The 22,226-nt window shown below is 55.6% G+C and overlaps 9 protein-coding genes across 9 annotated transcripts; 7 read left to right on the forward strand and 2 right to left on the reverse strand.

Annotated features, from left to right (window-relative positions):
* Nucleotides 1–448, forward strand: CC84DRAFT_1179949 (uncharacterized protein; the record flags this gene model as incomplete). Its single annotated transcript, XM_018180448.1, has 3 exons — nucleotides 1–130; nucleotides 180–267; nucleotides 322–448. 3 exons carry the CDS (start codon nucleotides 1–3, stop codon nucleotides 446–448), a joined length of 345 nt encoding a protein of 114 aa, XP_018031200.1.
* Nucleotides 449–2,664: 2,216 nt separating this feature from the next.
* Nucleotides 2,665–4,344, forward strand: CC84DRAFT_1100859 (sugar transporter; the record flags this gene model as incomplete). Its single annotated transcript, XM_018174885.1, has 3 exons — nucleotides 2,665–2,854; nucleotides 2,933–3,977; nucleotides 4,032–4,344. 3 exons carry the CDS (start codon nucleotides 2,665–2,667, stop codon nucleotides 4,342–4,344), a joined length of 1,548 nt encoding a protein of 515 aa, XP_018031201.1.
* Nucleotides 4,345–4,467: 123 nt separating this feature from the next.
* On the reverse strand, nucleotides 4,468–5,588 carry CC84DRAFT_1100804 (NAD(P)-binding protein; the record flags this gene model as incomplete). The annotated part of the gene is made up of 2 exons (XM_018174882.1): nucleotides 4,468–4,775; nucleotides 4,832–5,588. 2 exons carry the CDS (start codon nucleotides 5,586–5,588, stop codon nucleotides 4,468–4,470), a joined length of 1,065 nt encoding a protein of 354 aa, XP_018031202.1.
* Nucleotides 5,589–6,995: 1,407 nt separating this feature from the next.
* CC84DRAFT_1058617 (Maf-domain-containing protein) lies at nucleotides 6,996–7,921 on the forward strand (the record flags this gene model as incomplete). The annotated part of the gene is made up of 3 exons (XM_018173564.1): nucleotides 6,996–7,217; nucleotides 7,267–7,648; nucleotides 7,701–7,921. Coding segments are annotated over 3 exons (825 nt in total), but the record flags the coding sequence as incomplete, so codon positions are not given.
* An 855-nt stretch (nucleotides 7,922–8,776) lies between these two features.
* Nucleotides 8,777–10,486, forward strand: CC84DRAFT_1179952 (uncharacterized protein; the record flags this gene model as incomplete). Its single annotated transcript, XM_018180449.1, has 1 exon — nucleotides 8,777–10,486. The coding sequence occupies one exon, from the start codon at nucleotides 8,777–8,779 to the stop codon at nucleotides 10,484–10,486; it is 1,710 nt and encodes a 569-aa protein (XP_018031204.1).
* A 198-nt stretch (nucleotides 10,487–10,684) lies between these two features.
* CC84DRAFT_1154151 (uncharacterized protein) lies at nucleotides 10,685–12,639 on the reverse strand (the record flags this gene model as incomplete). Its single annotated transcript, XM_018176870.1, has 3 exons — nucleotides 10,685–11,661; nucleotides 11,701–12,221; nucleotides 12,291–12,639. The coding sequence occupies 3 exons, from the start codon at nucleotides 12,637–12,639 to the stop codon at nucleotides 10,753–10,755; spliced, it is 1,779 nt and encodes a 592-aa protein (XP_018031205.1). The 3' UTR covers nucleotides 10,685–10,752.
* A 1,215-nt stretch (nucleotides 12,640–13,854) lies between these two features.
* CC84DRAFT_1190105 (Scytalone dehydratase) lies at nucleotides 13,855–14,502 on the forward strand (the record flags this gene model as incomplete). Its single annotated transcript, XM_018181099.1, has 3 exons — nucleotides 13,855–13,885; nucleotides 13,935–13,990; nucleotides 14,038–14,502. The coding sequence occupies 3 exons, from the start codon at nucleotides 13,855–13,857 to the stop codon at nucleotides 14,500–14,502; spliced, it is 552 nt and encodes a 183-aa protein (XP_018031206.1).
* A 2,158-nt stretch (nucleotides 14,503–16,660) lies between these two features.
* Nucleotides 16,661–18,082, forward strand: CC84DRAFT_1100833 (RNA-binding domain-containing protein; the record flags this gene model as incomplete). The annotated part of the gene is made up of 4 exons (XM_018174884.1): nucleotides 16,661–16,851; nucleotides 16,937–17,041; nucleotides 17,095–17,238; nucleotides 17,299–18,082. The coding sequence occupies 4 exons, from the start codon at nucleotides 16,661–16,663 to the stop codon at nucleotides 18,080–18,082; spliced, it is 1,224 nt and encodes a 407-aa protein (XP_018031207.1).
* Nucleotides 18,083–19,568: 1,486 nt separating this feature from the next.
* CC84DRAFT_1262932 (uncharacterized protein) lies at nucleotides 19,569–22,208 on the forward strand (the record flags this gene model as incomplete). Its single annotated transcript, XM_018185189.1, has 8 exons — nucleotides 19,569–19,665; nucleotides 19,724–19,907; nucleotides 19,959–20,002; nucleotides 20,055–20,297; nucleotides 20,366–20,659; nucleotides 20,708–20,892; nucleotides 20,957–21,306; nucleotides 21,364–22,208. 8 exons carry the CDS (start codon nucleotides 19,569–19,571, stop codon nucleotides 21,923–21,925), a joined length of 1,959 nt encoding a protein of 652 aa, XP_018031208.1. The 3' UTR covers nucleotides 21,926–22,208.
* Between the last annotated feature and the right edge of the window lie 18 nt (nucleotides 22,209–22,226).

Below are 22,226 nucleotides of genomic sequence, written 5' to 3' on the forward strand. Positions count from 1 at the left end.
ATGAAGTACTTTCTCGCTTCGGCCATCGTGTTGCTCGCTGCGACAACCCAGGGCAGTCTTGTGTTCATGGTGTCCACCGAGCCCGGCAACAAGGGCATCCAAAAATCATGGGTCACTGATCGTTGGGTTTGTACGTAAGCCCGTCCTTGTTTCGCGACTTGGTGGCTGATGATCTGAAGGTCATAATCTCACAGAGCCCGGACTCGACAAGAATATATCATGGGCATATGTATCTTCTGGGCTTGCAAATGGATGCTTCCTTTATGAGTGAGTACTCTGAGGTGTTGATTGTAACTTTGCCTGGTACTGATGATTGTACAGGGACGCAGGATGCAATGGCACCAATATCTATGTCGAAAAATACAAGGGAGACCTCTGCTGCCCCGGCGATGTGAACATGACGGACGTTGGCTTTGACAACAGGGCGTCGTCATGGGCATGCTATTGATGTTAGATTCATGCGTGTCGCTTTTGTGCATACAAATAGACTTTCTAATGCTGATTCACAGTTCCAGGGATATAACGTGCGTGTGATAAATAGACGTGTAATGAAACTGTTATTAATGGTATGGTCGGTGTTGATGTCACGACAAGGGACCGCCACGGCGGCACACAGGCGGCAGGTCAGGTGACTGTGCGCTTCAAAATGTGGTGTGGTGCCTAGCTAGTCCTGAATAGGAAGCGGCCAAGGATTTGAGTGTCAAATTGCTCCCCAAATTATCTATGTCTTTCGCATTCCTCTTCCTCGTTCTCAAACTTGACTCCTCCTGTATATTGACATACCGCCTACTTCATATGGCATGAATTCTCCATTTAGGTTTTGTCGCGAGTTGGATTGGTGACGGACGCGATGCTGGGAAAAGAGCAGCTCCAGCGGAGTCCGCTGGAAGGGCTAACGTCAAAGAAACGAGAAAACTAAGATGAGCCGAGCCCAGCGTAAACTTCGATTTCGGCAAAGATGATTGGTTTCCTCACGCGGAAGTCACAAAGCTTCTACGATACCCAGTTGCCGCAAAGGCATCGAATGATTTGTCACGGACTGGAAATCCCAGCAGATAAACGAGGAGACAGCGCAATCATCCCGGGGAAAAATCTTGGTTGGGCCATTCGCAGAAGTCCTTGCCAGCCGTCGGAAGGATGATAATTGGAGTGACGCGTTACTAGCAGTTGTTTCAAGACTTTCTTGTGGTCTGAAATCCTTCCCTGTGAGCATAAAGGGGTTCAATTCTGGCAGCGGAGACCCACGGTCATTATAGACCGAAACATTGCGAGTGCACCCTATTCTGGAGCACTTGCAGGTAGCAAGAGTAGCGATGTTGCCAAACTCTTCCAGGGACGCGTCTCAACTTCTCAACCTACTACCGACATAGCTTAGGGTTCTGGACTTAGATCGAACAATCAGGAATTCTCCTCGAGCCAAGCGCATTTTCTGGCAAAAATACAATGCTTGGTACCAGCCAGGTCTAGAGAGCATCTCCCCAACCTCAAGTGCATCCGTATTCCGAGGAAAAAGTTCGACGGGGGCATCGTACGCACCTGCGGTGCGACAAATGAAGAAGACCCATTTCGAGCTGGATGAGGGAGTACTCCTACAATTTCCAAGCCTTCCTATCCAGAACGAGACATGTTAGGATCCACTGTAAAAGATGGGCGGAGATTTAACCTTGCGAAGGATGAGTTGGATTATCAGCCGGAAGCGTACAGTGAGGTGGAACAAGAAGAGTATGCAGGTGAAGACAATGACTGGAGCGGGCCAGTGCCAGAAGACGTACTTCACGACTCTGAAGGGGACGAAGAATATGCGGACGAAGAATATCAGGCAATCTTGTAACGTGTCGCATGTTGTAAGCAACAAGTAGGCTTGAGGATATGCTGAGATTATGTAGGGCCTATGGGTGATAAAATCTAGGGGCACCTCCGATACACGTTCTGCGCGGTAGATGGATGCATGCGCTAAGTGTCAAGGACATGATCTGCCTGAAGATTGCCCCAACGACAAAACGCGCTGTCAGCGTTCTGCGCCAGAAGATGTAAATGCGGGAGCTGAGAAGTTTTGAAATGGTGTACGGACGGGTTACCTTTCACGGTGCGGGGAGATTGCCTTAATCAGGTTGATGCAGCTCCGCGCCAACACTGACAGCCTTCTTCCATGTACATTCATCCTCGTAATGATTTCTGCAGTACATCTTTCCCTATCTTTCCCTCGTATGTGAGACACCACTTTGGTCAGCAAGCACGGAAGTCCTCAACAGTCGCGACTCCAATAACAACATCCTACCGTTGCACCTCCCAAAGAGCCGCATCCGCAATCGATGACATGAACTGGTGCTGTGTTTTCAAGCATGGCTAAACACCGCCAATCTCAACGGGTGCCTCCTCAATCTGGAAGAAGGATGCGCACCAAGGTTTACCCGTCCCTTCCATATCGAGGATGCACGCACGAGCATCCGACAGGGATGCTCACCCCCGCATCCTCAGCACACATGTACGCCCGGGACATGATAACAACCTTGCTATCGCGCTCATTGGGCGTGCATAAACTGTGAGGGGCCCTGCAGAAAACGGGTATTTGGGACGCAGTGCGACTGTGCGGATTCCTCCCACTTTTTCTTTCTCACTTCCCAGATACCTACATGCACACAAGTGAGAGATAGCGCACCCAAAATGGCCACCGAGAAGCAGGAAGACGGGGTCCCCGTCGAAGTGCGCAAGCTCTCGATACACGCCGAGCACGCAGAGGAAATCGCAGAGGCCGTGGCCGTCGAGCACACGCTGTCGTTCTGGGAGGCCGTCAAGCTGTATCCCAAGGCCATCGGGTGGTCCATGTACTTCAGCATGGGCGTCATCATGTTGTGTACGTTTCGTGCCTCTACATCCATCCGCCCTGTTCAAGTCCTCGCCTTGCCCTCCCACCGTGTCTGACGCGCCACAGCTTTCGATCCCCAGCTCCTCGGCAACCTCTACGCCATGCCCGCCTTCCAGCGCGACTTTGGCTACATTTTTGAAGACTCGTACATCATCTCTGCGGCATGGCAGACTGGGCTGTCGATGGGCAATCCCATTGGCCAGGTCATCGGCGCGCTCGCGGCTGGGTATCCCATGGAGTGGTACGGGCGCAAGAAGACGTTCAACGTGTGCGTCGTGCTCGTCGCGGGACTTGTCTTCATCCAGTTCTTTGCGCGCTCGCTGCGAGTCCTCCTCGCGGGCGAACTGCTGGGGGGCCTGGTGCTCGGCGCGTTCGTGGTCATTGCGCCCAGCTATGCGAGCGAGGTGACGCCGCTGGCCATGCGCAGCGTGTCGACGAGTTATGTCAACTTGTGCTTTGTTACAGGACAGCTGTTGGGGAACGGCGTAACGGCCGCGACTAAGGATTTGACTTCCCACTGGGCGTACTCGATCCCGTTTGCGCTGCAGTGGTTTTGGATCCTGCTCATCATCCCAGGGATGTATTTCGCGCCGGAGTCGCCGTGGTGGCTCGCGCGGCAGGGCCGCTTCGACGAGGCAGAAGTCTCGCTCCGGAGGCTGTCTAGCAGAGGCGTGAATGTCAAGGCTGTGCTCGCGCAGCTCATCGAGACCGATAGATTGGAGACGCAGATGGAGGCGGGATCTACGTATACTGACGTCTTCCGCGCAGTGAATTGGCGACGCACCGAGATTGCCATTGGCGTGTATGCCACGCAAGTCCTCTGTGGGATCTACCTCATCAACTATGGCACGTATTTCTTCAGCCTTGCGGGACTGAACACCGCACAGGCGTATAACATGGGGATTGGGTTTATGGCTGTGGGATGGGTCAGTACGATATTTAGTTGGTTCCTGATGCAGAGGTTTGGAAGGAGAGTGTTGTATAACACCGGTCTGACCATCTTAACCATCATAATGTTTCTCGTTGGGATTCTGGACGTGGTCCCAACGAAGGGGGCGGTCTGGACGCAGAGCACGCTGCTATTGGTCTGGAACTTTACGTTTGACTGGAGGTGAGTTGTACCTGCCAGCCCCGTGCGAGATGTATCACGACTGACGAGATACAGTGTCGGACCCGTGGCCTATGCTATCTTCTGCGAAGTCTCTGCCACACGTGTGCGGTCTAAGACCATTGCTGTTGCAACTGCCATCCAGGCCGTCGTGGGCATTATCATGACTGTCGCTATTCCGTACCTCATCAATCCCGACCAAGCGGCCTTGAGGGGAAAGCTTGGCTTCTTCTTTGGGGGGCTGAGCTTGCCGTGCCTTGTTTGGTGCTGGTTCAAGGTACCAGAGATGAAGGGGCGGACGTATGAGGAGCTAGACATCATGTTTGAGCGGGGCGTGAAGACGAGGGAGTTCAAAACGTATGTGATCTGAGAAGAACGCGCTGTACACAATCGGGGAAGTATGATGTGAATAATGAAGATTGAAATTCGGTTATCATGGTATCATCGCTAAGTGATTCAGTATCATCTTACTGGCAATCCACTTCCTCTTCTCTTACTCCTTGGTAAGGTCTGCAAGCTGCAGGATCGCCTTACCGAAGTTGGCGCCCTTCAGCATACCGAGGAAGCCGTCAATTCCGTTGTCAATACCCTCCGTGACGCTGAGCTTCGCCTTGAACTCGCCATTAGCCAGCCACTTTTGTAGCTTCTGCTGGTGGTCCTGGTAGTGCTTGGGGCCCATGTTCGCGTCGCTAACAATGAAACCGCGCATGGTGAGACGCTTGGACACAACCTGCATGAGGTTGCGGATAGGGTACTGCTCTCCGGGGGGAAGGTTGTACTGCGAGATCATTCCGCATGCGACTAGGTCTCTGTTAGCTTTTGCTTCTTCAGGAAACGGAGAAAGAGCGTTTCCATACCAATGCGTCCAAAGTCGTTCATAGCAGTAATGGCAGCCTCTAGTTGCTCGCCACCAACGTTCTCGTAGTAGATGTCGACACCGTTGGGTGCAAGACGCTTCAGCGCCTCACTAGGCTTCTCTTTCTTGTAATTGAAACCCGCATCAAAGCCCAATTCCTTGGTAATGAACTCCAATTTGTCGTCGCTGCCAACGCTGCCGACAACCTTCAAGCCTTCGTGCTTAGCAAGCTGTCCAACGAGCTGGCCAACCGCTCCCGACGCCGCAGAGATGAAGATAGTCTCTCCCTTCTTCGGCTGGCCGATTTCGTAGAAAGAGGACCAGGCGGTGAGTCCGGGCATGCCGAGGGCACCGAGGAAGTGCTTAGGGTCCAGGTTGAGCGGGTTCTCCAGTTTTCGCACTTGCTGGACCTCCTCTTTGCTTAGTGCGGTATACTCCTCAATTGCTGACACACCAGCAGAGATGACGACATCGCCGGGTTGATACTTGTCTGAGTTGGACTTGAGGACTTTCATGATTGTGCGGTTGGTGATGGGCTTGCCGAGTTGGAAAGGAGCTGAGTAGGATTTGATGCTGGGGTCACGCATGCGGCCGCGCTGGTACGGGTCGAAGGATGCATAGTAGGTCTTGACGGTCATGCCGCCCTCTGGTGGTGCTTGCTCGAGATCGAAGTCGCGGGCCTCAATAGCCAAGTGCTTGCCAGGCTCGGGCCATCCGGTGGGGATCTCCTTGAAGATGATGCCTTTGTTCTGAACCATGGTGGATGGTAACGTGCTGTACAGGTATTTAGAAGTAAGGATCGTAGCGGGGTATATTATAAAGCTTCAGGGAGGGACAACAAGGGACTAGGTGGGGGGGTTGATTCACAGGATCAGGGCCTTTGTATATATACTGGATAGCGTAGCCGCTTATAAATGTATGGACACGGCAATACGCCCACAGATCCTGCGCGAGCAGAGCAGAGCAGAATTGCATCATCGTGAAACTGCTTTCCTCGGCCATTAGCTCGAATCCGGCCAACTGCGGGCAGATAGATCAAGCCGAAGTGCGTGCGGGATGGGGCGTTTCAGCTCGACCGCCTTGTAGAAAAAATGCTCGATCTTTGGGTCGGACCTGGCGATGTATCCTGATCGAGAAAGGTGTGCATCACTAATCGTACATGTTTTCGCCGCAAGAAAAAACGAAGCGGGGCTCTCAGGAAGGCCATGACGAATAGGTGTCGGCTTAGATCTGAAGGAGTTAGAAGCCGGCGCGCAACATGCCTCGGTTCGAGGCTGGACGAGTTAATTGTGGCGACAAGAACAAGCAAGAGTTGCATAATGCTCCAGGCGAGCGCGAATGTCCCAAAGGTGCCGGTGTTAACGGGCGACAGCTGCACTCTTTGGGCGGCCGCTGAAAAGGCCGAGGACCCGTCCAGGGCCAACCCAGAGTTCAAGGCCTTTGGCGGATCCATGAGCAGTATCTAAGGATCATGTTTGGTGTCGTCGGATGACGGTGCACACTTTCTCGATGGTTCCAGAGAAAAAAGGGATCGTCTCCAAGAATCCTACTGTTCGGCTGCACTGCACCTTGGCGAGGGATCAGTAGGAGGGTTTGTAACTCGCACGGCTGCAAGCTCCAAGGTTGAACATGGAAAGAGCGGTACAGCCCGATAGACACGTGTATGCATCGACGCTCCGACATCCGCTCCTGGGCATGCTCCGTCCCCGCATCCTGATAGCATTGTAAGGGATGTGCGAGACGTCGGCTTGCCGAGTCAGGATCATGTTGGCGGCGCTAGGGCAACGAGGAGTGGGATGGCAGTGGACATAGCAGACCCCCAAGTTGCGTCGATGGACGAGGCCATGAAGATGGCGCACACGCAGGGCCAACCCTGGGCAGACAACGGTTGGAGGACACGGCGGGGGCGACGAAGGCACGGAGGCAGCTGTCGACGTCGGAGGGCAGGCGGAAGCTTGGGCTTTCCTCACGTGGGGTGCGCGCAATGGACCTGCGCCAGCAATTCTGTGGCCATGGAAGCTGCGGCCGGATGAACACGCCATTCCTCGCAGGCGACGTCTTGACCGTTCGAGGACAAGACCACGCCGCACCGCGCATCCTTGTCCGACCAGCGCTTCGCTCTCAGTTTCCGCATTGCTCCCGTCGACCCCGCCATGGCCAGCCCGCCGGCAGACCCCCCGCCATCCTACGATGAGTTGCGCAACATGCCCACGCCCGTCCACGCCAGCACCACGCCCAATGCCGCCCCAGAACCCTCACGGTCGCCGCGCCGACCGCCGGGCCCGCCGCCGCTGCTGCCGCTCGACGTCCCCGCCCTGACCCAGCTGCGGCACAAGCGCGTCGTGCTGGCCTCCGCGTCGCCCAGGCGAAAGCAGCTGCTGAGCATCGTGAGCATGCGCCTGCCCACACCGCCCGCCGCCGACTGACCGCCCTCAGCTCGGCCTCAAGTACGTCGAGATCGTCCCGTCGACGTTCAAGGAAGACCTCCCCAAGTCGCTGTCCCCCTACGAGTACGTCCTCGAGACCGCCACGGAGAAGTGCCGCGAGGTCTACACGCGCGAGGTCAACAATGAGGAAAAGGGCGAGCCGGCCCTCGTCATCGCCGCAGACACCATCATAATAAGCGCAAAGGGGCGCATACTCGAGAAGCCGCGGAATCCCCAGGACCATCTCGACATGCTGAAGATGCTGCGCGACGAGGGCGCACACAGGGTCTCGACCGCCGTGGTCGTCATGAAGCCCCTGGAGAACCCCATTGACCCGGGCTACGCCATGGAGAGCCATGTCGAGATCACGTCGGTCAAGTTCGACGCCAATGGTGCGTGTCGCCACAGTCCACGGTGCCTCGCGACATTTGCTGACTCGAACAGTGTCGGACGCGACTCTGGTGGCCTACGTACGAACGCGCGACGGCAACGACAAAGCCGGCGGCTACGGCATACAAAGCGCCGGATCTATACTCATTGAGAAGATCGAGGGAGCGCACGACAACGTGATAGGACTACCGTTGCGCGTTACGCTGGGCCTCATTGAAAAGGTCATGGTGCCCGAAGAGGGCCTGGACGACAACATGGACAACATGTTCGGCGACGAGGAGTAGAGCCTCCGCAACCAAGGGCTAGACAAGGAAAGGCTTCTGGCCGTCCTCACACTGTTCGTGTGCCTGGCCGGCTGGAAGTTGGCGTTCTGGGATGGGCAGCCTTGAGTCAATGCCGCGCTGTTCCGTAGACCGTCAGTGGAGGTCAAGTCCGGCGACAGCCTGGGTTGAATGGTACCACAAGTAGGACTGGACTCACCCAATAAGCAACATGTCTTCGTGGCGAACCCTGCTTCATGGACACTGTGAAGTGCAGTGTGGTGCCCCAGGGGAAATAACGTAGGCCGATGGTACTCATACTCTGATCTGGATCGCGCAACGACATATATCGGAACGCTTCCACAACGCAACAAGTCTGCTTGTCGAGCTCTCAGCCCTGCAGGCTCGCGCGCCCCACCTTGCCTTCATAACTCCATCCCTTGCCATATTGAACCACCAGTCACTCCCCGCATTCCTCCTATTGTCACCACGTCTCACCATGTCGGCCTCAGCCCTCTCTGGCAGCCTTTCCTCCGAGCGCACCATTAACAAGGCAAAGTGGGGTAACAACTATGTAAGCTGATACGCAGGGGTCGCACCGTGGTGTCCCTGGCCAGGGATACGAGCGAGCATGTGGGGGCGATGTATGTCATCGGAGGACGTGGAGGGACCTATTGGGTGGATGCGCGGAGCAAAGGGTGTGTGTTCTGGAATGCCGGGGGATGTATATGAGGGACGCGGTGCCCGCCCTCCCACGCGGGTTTTGGACACCGAGAGTTTGAGCAAGGCTGGAGGCTCCGGGAGAAAGAAAAATTGCAATTGCGATTCCGACGACAACGAAGATGAGCTGAGGAGGACGAACTCGTGAAGATGCTCGACATGCGCTCACTCAGCCTGACGGGCTGGACAGGCGCGTTCCTCGTGTGCGCAGTTACAGCAATCAAGTGCGCCGCACCACCGCTCAGTCTTCCCTACCGCGATATTTCCGTTGTCCCTGGTATACTCTCCCCAGGAATTCCTCTGCAGATCGGGTCGCCGTTCCAATCCATCGCACTCGTCCCCTCGCTCCAGATCGACGACACATTCATTCCGCGCTACACGAATACCTGCGTATTTGATGTGCCGGTCAACACTACCGCGAACCAGCCGCAGAATGCGACGAGCGCACATGTCGCGACCACGGGTCTATTTGCTCGCGATGCGACTCCTGCGAGTTTCGCAGAAGTAGGCAAGAACGGTACGGGCAATGGTCAGGATTGGTGGACAAAGTGTGCGCAGACATACGGCGGCGCATACAACCCCGCCTTCTCGTCCAGCTTCACCGAAGACAAAACCGTGCTGAACAACCAGGACGGTCACTTCTTCACCGACATATGGCGGTTTGCAGATTACCTCTCCGTCTACACGGCCACGACCGCCGCCCTCCCACCCAAATCCAATGCCACGAGTACATTCCAAGCAGCAGTGGAAGGCGCGACATTCAACAACTACGGCGCTGCCCTGCTCGGCCTCACGCCCAACTCGACCCTGCTCGCCGCCCTAGCACAGGCAGACATGATTCCCAGTACTTCGTGGACGCTGACCAACGCCTCGCTGTGTCTCGGGTGCGAAGACCGCAGCGCAAGCACAGGCACCTGGCAGACGTTCCCCCCGGTCGACCGCTACGTCAACCCCGACCTACCGTGCTTGATCAAATCCAAGGTCGAGGCGCTGACCTGGCGGCCGCGGGAGCACGGCGTCGAGGGCGCGACGCTGCTCCAGGAGAGCTTCACCGCGTGCGTGGATCCGGGCGTCAAGTTTCTGGTCCTACCGCCCAACGCGACGAGTGCGTTTGGCAAGATTGTGGAGAGGGAGGTGCGGGCTGAGTACAGCGACTACACCGTGTTTGAGCGTGGGGCTGGGAACGACACGGGCGTGCTGACGTTCCGGATCCAAGGCGGGCTGGAGGTCAATGTGACGGTTCCTGGGGCTGGGGATGCTGGACTGCATCAGTCAGGCGGGTGGACAGTGCCGATTGGCAAGGGGGCGTGGGGCGCGTACGGGAACGCGACGTGGGTGCTTGGAAAGCCGTTTACGGACCGTGTGGTGCTGCGGTGGGATGGGGAGAAGAAGGAGTATGGGATTGCGAATCGGAATGCCGACGACACGCGTGAGGTCGACGTCCAGCCTCTGGGATGCGACGCCTTCCCGAGTGTGGAGAGGAGCGTGGCCTCCACGCCTGGCACGGGGATCTTGGTGGGATCCGTGGTTGGCGGGTTCATTGGGGGACTGGCGTTTGCGTTTGCGGGCTCCTGGTTCTTCAGGCGGGGACGGAAGGGCGTGCGGTCGAGGTATGCGCAGTTGGACGAGGACACGGTGCCGATGCGTGCGATGTCGCATGGGAGGGACAGCTGGATGACAGCTGGCACGCTCAACCCGCCGCCACCGAGTATACACGAGAGCTTGAGATCCCAGCGGCTTAGAGACACACAGTCTGGGGCGCAGCGCGGAATAGGCTTTGAGATTGCTGACGGCCAGATGTTTGAAGCTCCTGAGGGCGGGACGGCGTATCCGACGAAGAGGGGTCGGAATGAGATGTGAGATAGCTGCGCTGTTAATGAGAATTGGTGCCAGTGATGCAAACATGTTCAGGGATACACCGTTAAAGGAGTTGCATTGTGTACCCGGCACTGTCTGTTCATACGACAACGTTTTGTCTTACAGATCGACATGTGTACAAATGTATCAAGGCACCCCAGGACAATGACTGTGCTGGGAGAGACATGGTTTATCTTCGTCAATCATTACATGCTATGAATATGCTAGACAGATTACTGTGGCCTCTACTTTAGGTTTCTCCATCAACCTCATAGATGTGGCAGGTACTCGCTCCATTCCGGAGTCTTGTATACATCTGCCGGCTGCCGGCGGAGACTGATAAAGGCCTCCACCACGATGAAAATACGCGCCGTCAGGAACAAAGGCGTGATAATCGAGGCGCTGGTCCATTTGATGGCCTTGCTGTTCCGGATAAAGTGCTCGAGATATTCGAATGCTTTGACCTTCTGCGATGCAAGAAAGAACAAGGCGAGCAACACACCCGAAGCTCCCGTGGCCAGAGCGCAACTGATCCAAAGCCACTTCTCGGCCACTGTGGGAAAGAAGTCGTTCCAAGCGGCGAGATGGAGGCCGCCGTACGCGGCTCCTGTAAAAGCGACCACTGATTTCAGCGCATCGCGATGGACGTTGACCGAGCCCAGATAGCCCAGCCCAGGAAAGTTTGGGACGTGGTCGGCGATGTAGGCGAGTTCGCCGACGAACTTTGTCGCCATGGCCGTGTCATCTTTGTCCTTGGAGCCGAGCGTGGACAACGTAAAAAAGTATTCCGTAAACTCAGGGCGCCTCACGCACGTAGTCCACAGATCATCGACCGCGAGACAGGCAAGCTCCCAGCGCTTGATTGCTGCAGGAGAAAGCTCCTCGTGGAAGTCGCAATCCTTTAATGCGCGACGGCAGTAGACCGCTGAGTGGTGCAGGCCGTGATGTGGCGTTTGGAGCTGGAAGAATATGGTGTGTTCCTTGGCAATCTTGAATGACTTCTTCCCGTGAACTGCATAGCTGACGTTGTGATCCAATCCTTCGCCGTCGACGCCCCCCTGCTGGAACTGATCCAGTGGACCGATGAACTTGATTGGATCTTGTGCGCCGATTGAGCCTATGGAAAAGTGCGTCTTCTGCGGCTTTTGTTCTATCGGCGAGATTGGTGTATTGATCGACTTCTCTTCTATGTTGACAGATGGGGCCGCGCTGGGCACCTGTCTTTCGGAGGGCGGAGTGTACTGCAAGCAACGGATCTCGCTGATGAAGTCGTCATTGTGCCAGCAGATTGGACTGCACATCCACATCAGGGACAATAATCGATCTTGCCACTCCTCGTTTAAAACCATGGTTGGATCCTTGATGTCCAATGGCTTGCTCCACCAGAGCCCGTAAAGAGCAAAGGCACATACAACATGACCCATCGTGTTGATCTCGAGTAGTGTCACCGGGAGCTTCTGGTGAACTCTCGCGAGCGTCTGTATGATCATCCAGCCAGCCTGGAGCACTACCAAGAACTTTGCGAGTCCGTCAGCCTTGCTCTTATCCTCGATCTGACCTTCGTCGATTTCAGGCAGCCTGCCAAGGAATGATAACATGCGCACGCCTTCTGCTGTCAAGGAAAGTCGACCGTGACTTGGGATGCATTCACTGTTAGTCTGGATTCGAATTCCGCCCATAACTGCGTAGTAGCACTGAGTTATACTCCATTCTTGCAGCTGTTGTTCCGAGGACCAGCCTGGGTCGGTGCCCTGCTATTGTCAGCTTGATCCCCAAGTCTTGTGGCTCAAATGCGCTCGCTCTCAACGTACATGCTCCTTGCGATATAGAAAGTCTTTTCGAATCTCTCCTCGTAGCCACCGGGCTGTCAGAAACTGGCCAAATGCAGTCGACACCACCAGCTCAGGCGCGAACAAGCCCAAAACAATCCATCGCACTCGCCTGTAGTTCCTTTCTGCGAGCTTCGACTCCTCAGTGGGCACGTTGAGATGTAGCGCTGACCAAACGCAGATGGTCAACGTCAAAACACATGAAACGATGATATCCCACGTGCCACGTTCGTTCGGGGGCTCGTACCATCCCGTCAGCGGTGCGCCTCCGTCGGTGGAAACGCCTCTGCGCGCGAATAGAAAAGCGACCAAACACAAAGTAAACATATCGACATAGAAGTATGCATTGCGAAGGGTGTAGAAGGTTGTAATGCGAAGTTTTAGATGATCTGGGCTCGAAGGCTGAAGGATTCACAGCTGAAGCGCGCGTCAGGCAAATGGAGCTTAAGGTGCCTTTCTCGCTGCAGGGGCTGAATACAGGGCCCGTTATTCGCTCGCATAATATCCAAACGAAGGATACCGCGACGAATTTGGGACTCGCTTGGTGAGCGTCTGACATCTCAATTAGAGCTGCAGCCTTTTTCGACGGCCACATGGCATGGGGTTGAAGTGTGTGACGTCCAAGTCGGGTTGTCAGTGTCCTCCCGCGATAACATGAACACCCGGGGAAAGGGTATCACGCCTGGGTTCTCGATATTCATGGTAGCTCAAACAACCCCAGGGTCAACTGTTGACAGTCTGTCTGGCTGACGCGATAGCTTACAAGCGGTCTCTACATCCACACGAGAGAACGTCCAACAATGCGGTAACATGGAAGTACATATGGCGACGGAGCGACAGGACTCTGTGCCCACATACCAGCGAAAGTGCGCAACTGGCAGAGACAAAGCGACGTAGAAACCGTCAGTCTCGCAACAGTAGGACAACGGGTCGCCACAAGTGCTGTTGTTGTGTCAGTGTTCGTACGGCTGGCAGCCGGAACCCCAAAGCTCTTTCCCGTCCGAACCGTAGGTGGCCTGTGCGACATCCTACATCCGAAATTCACAGCACAACCGCTGTACCGAACAGAGGTCCGGTATTCTTGTGTTTCATTCACTTCAGTAATTGCGCCGAAAATATTGCGTTGCGATCTTTTTGGACCGTGAGGCTAAGCATAAGGCCTGCAGGTCAGCCCGCTCATGAGATGAGCCAACAGGTAGCCGTCGAGCAGGTAGGGAAAGCGCAATCATCTTTGGGAACCGACGAATGTCTTTCACTTCAGGACATCCGTCTCCGCGCAGCCGCATTTGGCATCGGGCCCGTTGCGTGCCTCAGAGAGTGCGAGTATGCGACACTAACCAACCACTGAGACCCTGGACAATCGGAGGCCGATCGTGAGCGGGGAGCCGGCCAACGTGCGCAGCACGCGAACAGCATCAACTCTGTATAAGAGAGGTCGCGCAAGTTCATAGCACCATTGTTGACTATTAGAAGACCTCGATCGGAGCAATTACACAGCGATATCAATCACAGCTTGACCTGAAGATACATCCATTTCCACCCATGGCTACGCAGCAAAAGCTTACCTTTGAAGGCAAGTGGCAGGATTGAGGTGCTGAAGTTGCGAACCTGACCGCGCACAGATGTGATGGGCTGTCAGTCGGCATGCTACGAGTGGGCGGACAGCTATGACAGCAAGGTAGGACTGTCCTCGAGTGATGAAGCACGGTGTCTCATTTCGTGCAGGATTGGGACCGGCTGCGCAAGTGCATCGCACCCTCCTTGAAGATCGACTACACGTCGTTCCTTAACAAGTCGTGGGAAGCTATGCCCGCGGAGGAGTTCGTGGCGATGGCATCGGATCCCGCTGTCCTCGGCAACCCGCTTCTGAAGACACAGCACTTCATCGGTGGTACCCGCTGGGAGAAGACGGCCGAGGACGAAATCACAGGCTACCACCAGCTCCGTGTACCGCACCAGAGGTACACGGACGAGACACGCTCCAAGGTAGCGGTGAAGGGCCATGCGCACAGCTTCAACACGCACTGGTACAAGAAGGTCGATGGGGAGTGGAAGTTTGCGGGACTCAACCCTGACATCAGGTGGTTCGAGTATGACTTCGACAAGGTTTTCGCCGAGGGGCGCGGTGCGTTTGGAGACGAGGAGCAACAGTCTGAAGCTGCGCACGCGAGTGGAATACCAACGAAATAGGGTAAGAGAGGACGTTGAAAACGACTTACTATAGCAGGATACCTAATGAAACGAATGTTTGATCATGACTGCGCCAGAGTGATTCCTATGCTTGATGTGAATTGACGTCCTGGGTTGTTGGAAGCGAGCTGCTGTCATTGGATACATTGGTGATCCGTGTAGGGAGGTTCTGTGCTTGCTTGACATGCAATGAACCTGGGCTTGTTGTGGTCGCGCTGTATACGATTATATGGGAGCGGGGGAGGACTCGGGGTGGCTTGTCGGCCCAGCTTGGCAGCATGGTCGCCAAACGGATTTCGCTGAACTCATCTGCAAATGGTGCTCCCGGATCAACGAAGCGAGCAGCTGCACCCGCGGGTTTGTCGGTGCCTGGTGCGAAATGATGGAAGTGAGGGGTCAATATACAGCATCGTCTAATCCTGCCTGCTGCTGCTGTGCGTCGAGTATCACGGACGCCAATGCTCGTTCGAACGGCTGCCGTGAATACGCTGGCCTCTGCGGCCGATGCAACTGTGATACACACACAGCTCCGTCCGATCTGCTTGGCTGCCGAGTGGGCCCGCTACGTGCGAATATTGGCGGCTCCCCGGGCGCTGGCCAGTCGCAGTGCAGGGAGCGCAAGCGGCCCTTCCAACGGCGCGCGTTGAGGTTGTTTCCGGCCCAATGCTCTGCAGACCTTAAGAGCAAAATTGGGCACAGGGCATGCAGTCTCTGCAGCCACGGGACGACTGGCAGCGAGGGCGCATCCTCACAGGACGCCGCCAGCGGGCCCGTAGGCCGGCGGTGGTTGTTGACGAGGGCGCCGTCTCGCAGCCGGCGCGGATCGCGTTCATGGCCTCGGCCATGGCCACGGCCACGGGCAGCATGCTCGAGCCAATGCGAGTGCCAGTGCCGCCGCCGCTCGCCAGAGGTCATCTGCAGCAGGTGCAGGGCTGCCACGCTGGGCTGTGGGTGGGACGAGCCAGTGGTCACGGAGGGATGAAGTCGAACATCGGAGATCCCAAAAGCTTGATTCAGCCCAGCCGCTTTTGCGCCATCCATCCCCAGGTTCGGCTTAGGGGCCCTGGTTCCTCTCGTTACCGAATTCCAAGTCCCGCCACATGACTTTTGCGGCTTCGCCGGCAGCGCTGAGTTGTTGAAAGGGCCGGGGTGCTGCGTACATCATCGCCTGGCCGCCCTCCCTCCTCTACCCCACCTCCTCCATCCATCCTTCTGCATCAAGCCTCAGCCGTTGCGTGCCGTGTGCTCCTGTTCTCTTTGCGTCTTGCTGGTGTTTGCTTTGCGGCTGCGGGGCTTCCTATCTTCAACCGTCTTCTCACGCCCAGCGCTCGTGGGCCTTTCCGGTGCGTCCTCTCACAATTTTCTTCATGCTTGGCACCGCCGCTGCACAGCACACCGCTGCTGCGACAGCGTCACGCTGCAGCCAAAGTGACGCGCATGCTGCCTGGCCTCTGCTGCGCGCTGCCCTCGTCTCGTCTCGTCCCTCAATTGCCTGCTCGCCCCGCGGCGCGTCTGACGACCCCGACGCGCGCCAAAGGCGCCCGTTGCGGTTGTCGCACGCCCTCACCACGAGCACAGGGACAAAGGCAAGGCGAGGCGCGCGTCTAGTGCTGCCTGCTTCGTGCGACCGCTTGTCACGCCCGCGCATGTGATTGCCCGGTGCTACCATTGCCTGCTTGGCCTGCCTGCCTGCCTGGCGACTTGACTGACGGCCCGCGCCCGCAGATTCGTGAGATCAACTCTCCCCACCTCTCACCACACCTCGACGGCCTCTCCTTCACCTCAAGTCCGCTTCTGGCGCGTCCTCGGCGTTTGTCGCAGCTTCTCTGGGTCTCCTTGACGTCTGCTCTCCGGCCTGTTTTCCGCATCTTCAAGAGCAACCTCCTTTGCGCCTGCCATCCGTCGCACCTCACTCCACCCAACCCAGTGATAGACGGTTCCGTCGCGTGATTTGGTAAGCGCATCCCGCCCTTGGCTCTCAACACCCGCCCCTCATCCGTGGTCGCGCGCTCTAGTCGCCCAACTTTTACCAACGCTAACAGAGCTCTGCGCCAGGTCTCTTCACCCCGCCACTTTCCGACACATATTTAGACAGCACTCTTAGCTCGACTCTCCCATTTCGATATTTACAAGCTTTCGTTCCCAGCACCAAGCGAATATGAGCTTCAACAACGACTTCGCCCAGCAGGTCCAGCCCTCTGGCGAACAGCAGGGCGGCTTCGCCCCCCAAGCTGACCTTGGCCAACCCATGGACACCTCCGCGCCTGGCTTTCCCCAGGGTAACATGGGCGGTCCTCCTGGAGCTTCGCAAGACGGACAGCAGGATGGAAACAACAAGACCACCCTCTGGTGAGCTCCCCCGCGCGCCCACGTGAGCGCATTTTGCGCCATGGCGCACCTTGTCACGTCGTGAACACGTACTAATTATAGACAGGATGGGTGAATTGGAGCCCTGGATTGACGAGAACTTCGTGCGCAGCATCTGGTACAACATGGGCGAGCAGGTCAACGTGAAGATGATCCGCGACAAGTTCTCTGGGTAAGCGACGCCAACCAGCTGCATTGCTCGAATGACAACTAACAGGACAGCAGCTCCAATGCCGGCTACTGCTTCGTCGACTTCTCCAGTGCCCAGGCTGCGGCCAAGGCGCTTGCGCTCAACGGACAGCTGATTCCTAACTCGAACCGTCCGTTCAAGCTGAACTGGGCCTCTGGTGGTGGTCTCGCTGATCGAAGGTTGGTGGTCCACAATATTTTGACTGTGCGTTTCGGACCGAACTAACATACTAGCTCCAGCCGTGACGACCGCGGTCCTGAGTACAGCATCTTCGTTGGCGACTTGGGCCCTGAGGTGAACGAGTTTGTCCTTGTGCAACTCTTCCAGAACAAGTACCAGAGCTGCAAGTCCGCCAAGATCATGTCGGACCCCATCAGTGGCATGTCGCGCGGCTATGGATTCGTCCGTTTCACCGACGAAGCCGACCAGCAGAAGGCCCTCACCGAGATGCAGGGCGTGTATTGCGGCAATAGACCCATGCGCATCAGCACTGCGACTCCCAAGAATAAGAGCGGTGGTCCCGGTGGTCCCGGCATGGGCGGCATGCCACCTGGCGGTGGCGGCCCCCTAGGTATGTACTCGATGGGCGCGCCCCCGCAGATGGGAGGAGGAGGCGGCTACTACGGCACTCCGCAGCCCATGAACCAGTTCACCGACCCGAACAACACCACTGTCTTCGTCGGAGGACTCAGCGGTTATGTCACTGAAGATGAGCTTCGTTCTTTCTTCCAGGGTTTCGGAGAGATCACCTACGTGAAGATCCCTCCCGGCAAAGGCTGCGGCTTCGTCCAATTTGTGCAGCGCCACGCTGCCGAGATGGCCATCAACCAGATGCAAGGATACCCGATCGGCAACTCGCGGGTCCGTCTCAGCTGGGGACGCAGTCAGAACAACTCTGGCCCAGCAGGCACCCCTTACCGCCCTGCGCCGCCGCCCCCTGTCTACCCGCAGATGGGCATGGCCCCCCAACATCCTTACGGCAACTTTGCTCCTATGAAGGTAGGTTATGCGCTCGGCTTGTAAACCTGCGGTTACTGACTTGTCCTTGCAGTAAGCACATTCTTTCTCTCTCATTGCATGGCGCACGATTCACCCGGTTGGCTCTTTCACGACCTTCACGACTGCCTGTAATGACTTAGCGATCTGGTTTGCTTTCTTCCCGGGCGGTCTTCTCAAAAAGCTTCCCTTTGTATGACTCCTTTTCCGGATGTCTAGAGACCTTTTGTATAACAGCTACTGCCAGTTCATGGCTGGTCTCGTATGGAATTTGGGTTGTAGCTAGTTCTTTCTACGGTTCGGATGCTCTCTGCCTTTCTTTACGAGTGTGCTTTGATTGGCATTCCAATCTACAATTCTTTTCAATGTTTTGGATGCTTGACGACTTGCCTTTACTTATTTGCAGCAATTTCCCTGCTCCTATTGGTCGTCATGTTGAGCGGTGTTGATGGGATTTCCCTGTTCTCTATTCATTGCCTAGACTCCACAGAGTGCCTTGCTAACAGTCTTTTGTTACAGTTACGGCGGCGGTGCTCCTCAGATGCAGAGCCCCTACCAGCCTGTCCTACCCATGGCCGGCGCGAATGGCCACGGCCTCCCCGGTTCCTCTGACGGCCAGAACGGACCAGGCTTTTCCCACGACCCCTCCAACGGGGACGGGCACGATGGCGCTTTCTCTCAGCAGCTTCCTTAGATTTACGTCTGCCATCTCCTTCGATCGTACCACGCCTGATAGACCCGTCTCCGAACATACTTTCTCCACACGCTCATTGTTATCCGAGATCATGGAATAAAAGCCAAAGGCGTTGTCACGGCTCCTGCATAGTCTGTTTCGAATGCGAAGTTGACCCTTCGCCTGTCCATTTAGCATGGCGTCTGGCGCGAATGGTTATACCCATAAAAGCGCGGCTGGCGGTTTGCACTTTGCATGGTAGCTTGCGCTTCTTCTCCTACTTCACCTTGCTGATGGCCTTTGCATTAGCTTGCTGTCCTTGGCGGACTCTTATTCCTCTATCTATCCTTCTTTGTGCTTGATTGTCTACAAATCAATTGCATTTGCAGTGGGCATTGGGTAGGGAGTTTGGTGCAGTCTTGCGACGGGGAGCCGTCTGTGTTGTAGCCTTCGAATTATTCAATCTTTGACTTTTATGTTTGTAGACATTTTGATCTTGCTTTGTATGTTTCGTTGATTTGATGCCGCCATTTCTATAAAATCCGGGATCTGTCGCTTCTTCAGCATGCCAACACCACAGTTCTAGAACAAATGTCTGAGCACAAAGGGCCTGCGTATTGCCAACCCTGCGATAACACACTGTACTCAGAGTTTTGTCGCAGTACTTTATGTGGGTAAGGCCGCGATTCGAAGTACCCGCCTGGCCGCACCTTCCTGGTCAACAGAGAGTATAACGTCATCGCCGCTTCCCGAGACGCCAAAGCAACACAGGCTGTGCTCTTCCTTTTCTTCCTTGCTCTACAAATCCAGCTACGAGGTGACCCAGAGCTCGCGTTTGCCATGCGGTACGACAATTGGGACGTGATCCTCTTTCCCAAGGACTCGGCCGTGCCCATCCAGGAGTTTCGGACGACCTTTTACTCAACACAAGACGAGCGTGAGTTCTAGTAGCGACCGCCCTACTATTGTTGTATATTCCTTACTTACATCATCAGATGGCCGCCAGCTACCCACGCTGACTTGCTTCATTGCTTCGCTCCCAGCCGCCACTTCGTTTCGCATTTCCATCCACTCTTGGATTGTACCTGCAAAACCCTCCACTCTGATTGAATCTCGGCGGAGAACCTCTCAGAAGGTGGTCTTTGCAACTCAGCTCATCGTCGACGGCGACCGAGTATTGTAGGCTCTCGCATGGAAACACTGCAGAAGCCTGTGCTAATGAAGGTCTAGTCGCGCATTCTATGACGCTGCGTCCAGATGGCCACAAGAAATTTGTAGATTCACTTGGTGCCTCTTCTGTATCATAATCTTCTGACAGAATAGCAGCAGACGAAAAGCGAATTGCCATCTACCCGCAACAGTCGGCCAGCCAACGTGGCCCAGTCCTCGAGTTCCCACCTTTTCGTCAAGATGTTCTCACACAACCTTCATGGAATCCACGAGAACATAGTGGCAGGATTAAAGTGCTACTGTCAGAACAGCTGATGGGCAAGAACATCAATTCAGGAGAGCCGGACCTGGGCGTTGCCAATGACATAGTCTGTTTCACTTTTCAACACGCTCCCCAAGGTGAGCGGTAACCAGCGATGCTGTTTGGCATTCGATGTACCACCCGCGTTCCACGCTGATACTACCAGAAATCCTTGAACAGGCTGGCATCTCTTGGCCAATCCGCAACCCGTTGTATCTTGCATCGGACATGCGAGGTTCCCAGATCTCGCAACTCCCTGGACCACAGGTGGCCCGGCCCTTTTTGTCACAGCTCTCTCCATCCGTGCTCATGAGACCGCGCAACACCGATCCCTTCACCCGGCCTAGCACAGATCCTCCTCTTCATCTCCCACAGCTCCCTAGACCCACGATGGGAGGAAAAATAAGACGATCAGGACTCTGGGACCCGTCCTTTGGTGACTCCTCTTATGATGATCTGAGTATGGAATCTTGGTCAACGAAGCGCACCAGCTCTCACTCTACATTAGACGCCTCAATGCCGGACATGCTTTATGCGTCGCCGATCTTCGGGCAGACTGGAGATCCATGGACGAAGTCGGAGGCACCTGAGGACCTACAAGCGGGCAAGGTTGATCTCAGAAAGCAGACACGACGGGAAAGGGGAGTCCGACAGGTGGTCGTAACATTGCGGGAGGACCAACTGGGCCAGCTGGTATGGAGTATTGTCATGGTCTCAGGGCTGCAATATGATACTGACACAAGATCTTGGGCTCTAGATCGAAGCAATGAGTCCCCCAAAGAAATCTTGCGAACGCACTCATACAAGGACGCAGCCCCCAATGGCGGACATGGTGGCCCCGACAGCCACACGCCCTTCCGCTGTCGCCCTTGCTCGAAAGGGCTCCCATCCCGAACTTCGGCAAAAGAAGGTGAACAAGACGTTAGTTCTCAAAGAGAATCCACCATCTTCACAAGCGCAAGATGGGCCTCGTCTACTTAGTGGATTCTCCCACGCTGGTCGCGTTCCTACACCTCACCCTTTTGTAGTACCACAGGCACAGATCAACCGTTGGAACTCAGACATTGCAATGCGCGATATCTCTTCCATGCACTCTAATTTCCCACGGTAAGCTATCACTGCACGTGTACCGCTCATGAACCTATTTAACACGACTTTGCGTAGCCCACCACGATCGAAAGAGGACAAGACTAGCCCTGCTCCAACCATTATAGGCAACGGTAGCATCACATCTAGGAAAGAGGGTATCGACTTGCTCGGTACTTCACCATCTCTCAATATTCGTCACGATCAAAGCATGCTCCCGGGAGTCACTTCCACCACGAAGTCCAACGGCGCTCCTCGCGACACATCCAACGTCACCTCGCCGCATGCCCATCTTGACATCGATGCTGTCGGTGACACGTTTGTTCCTGGACACAAGGGCGGAATGTCCAGCATCGACAGTACTCGTCGACTCGAACGCAAGCTTTATTCTGCTCTGGGTGAGGAGCTTAGTTTTCATGCCGATGCAGATCCAATGCCCGGCATAGAGAGTGAGGCAATTGCCGGGGAAACAGATCTAGTGGACCTTGGACTTGACGCTCCAATCACCAAAAGGAGGAGACAAGATACATTAGGCGGCGAGGGGGATCGTAGTCCAGTCAAAAAGATGATGAGAGAGCAGACTAACGAGGATCAAGGTGGGGAGTCGCCTGTCTTGCCTAACCTACGTGGAGGGGACTAAGGACTTGTTTTCGCACAACCCGCTGTGGGCATCTGTTTCTTATTGTTCCTCAAGGCATTTTTCAAAGAGGGCATGTCGTCCGCGGTAGTGCATTGCGTATCAAGCGCTTGGGCTGCATCTCTCGGGTGGAGATGAGAGACATTGGATTACCAAAAGTACGAACTTTGAGATAGGATTGAGAAGCGCTAAACTACATGTGTCTGGCTTAGACTCATTTAGCCTTGCGCAGCAATGAACTGCGGTCCATCTTGCAAAGCGCCAACAGTAATATGCGATCCCTTTGAACGTTGAGAGACGAAGC

Source organism: Paraphaeosphaeria sporulosa (assembly GCF_001642045.1).
Source record: "Paraphaeosphaeria sporulosa strain AP3s5-JAC2a unplaced genomic scaffold CC84scaffold_11, whole genome shotgun sequence".
Classification (NCBI taxonomy): Eukaryota; Fungi; Ascomycota; class Dothideomycetes; order Pleosporales; family Didymosphaeriaceae; genus Paraphaeosphaeria; species Paraphaeosphaeria sporulosa.